This window comes from Parasteatoda tepidariorum, chromosome 3 (assembly GCF_982258835.1).
Source record: "Parasteatoda tepidariorum strain Cologne lab strain chromosome 3, Ptep-v5.0, whole genome shotgun sequence".
Lineage (NCBI taxonomy): Eukaryota > Metazoa > Arthropoda > Arachnida > Araneae > Theridiidae > Parasteatoda > Parasteatoda tepidariorum.
This window is the reverse complement of record NC_141757.1, coordinates 17960901-17962260: the sequence shown is the minus strand read 5'-3', so window position 1 is coordinate 17962260 and position 1360 is coordinate 17960901. Positions and strand designations below refer to the sequence as shown.

General features: G+C 37.2%; 1 protein-coding gene across 1 annotated transcript; it reads right to left on the bottom strand.

The window, feature by feature from the left end:
* Positions 1 to 303: 303 nt before the first annotated feature.
* Positions 304 to 1116, bottom strand: LOC147813210 (uncharacterized). The gene has a single exon (XM_087158545.1). It carries the CDS (start codon positions 1114 to 1116, stop codon positions 304 to 306), a length of 813 nt encoding a protein of 270 aa, XP_087014671.1.
* Positions 1117 to 1360: the final 244 nt, after the last annotated feature.

The following is a 1360-nucleotide window of genomic DNA, read 5'->3' as shown; positions in this document are numbered from 1 at the left end:
TGTTTAAGAAATCTGCTCCCAATATAGCTTTACTTATTTTTGCGACAACAAATGGGAATTGAAAATCACGGCGCAAACCAAGATCAAGAATCAAAATTTCTGTACCAAAAGTATCGATTTCGGTATTATTTGCTGCATATAATTTATAGTCACTAATAAGTTTGTGTTTGGAAGTATGGGGAATAAGGCTTACGTCTGCTCCACTGTCAACCAGAAAACGTAAACCCGTTTTTTTGTCCGTGACAAATAAGCGGAATCTACGGCAATTTTCTTTATTTTCAGCAGCAGAGCTTGCCGATAATTCTACTGCTGATTTTGGTTTTCCGATTGATTGTTTTTCCATGCACAACGGCCTTTGCATTTATCAGGAAAGCATTTTTCACGATAACGAAAATGGTAATAGCAGTATTTGCCACCTGGATTATAACGTTTGCGAGACTTACTGCGATCAGAAGAAGATCGATACATATTTCTTGATGGAGAACGAGAGTTCCGAGTGACACTCAGTTTTTCCAGTTTATTATCCAAAGCTGCAATTTGTTGTCTTAATTCAGTAATAGCATCCGCTCCTGGAGTAACGACACTACTTGCGCTGTATAGTTCTTGTTTTGGTTGCATTTCAACAATACGATCGGCCATTAGTGCCAGTTTTTCAATGTCTTCATCGCTAACAATTAATATATTGCGTACGGAATCCGGCATTTTTTGCAGAAATAGGGTTTTAAGTACTTTATCTGAAATGCCATCAGTAGCAAGATTTCGCATTTTTTGCAAAAGCTGACTAGGTTTTATGTCTCCTAAATCAATGCCTGTAAGCAGTCTTTGTAGACGCTTATTTTCACTCTCTTTAAAAGTGTTCAGAAGACGTTCTTTGGCAGCAGTATATTTCGATTCGCTTTCGTCACTTATAATATCCCACAAACTTTCAACAAATTTTGGTTCTAATTGGGAAACTAAATAATTAAATTTCGTTTCCTCGGCAGTTATTCCACAAATCGAAAACTGTGCTTCAACTTGGTAAAACCATATTTCGGGTTTTTCCGCCCAAAACGGGGGTATTTTAACACTTACTCGTGCTATTTCATCTTTGGTTGCCGATGGTTCAGAGTCCGTCATTTTCGTTAATAATTCCGGGTCACCAGAATGTAGCGGCTTACTATATTTAAAGTAATAATATTCTTTAAAAACTGCAAATAACAAGAGACAACTTTTTGTAATCGAATCTTTATTTTTCCCAGTTAAATCGCTCACTTGAGTGTTTACATATTACGGGGAATCCCCGTCTGAAGTGTAAGTAGAAGTTGTTTCGGAAGCGTTTCTTGTTTTTATCTATAGGTGTCACTACCACAGTGTGACGAGG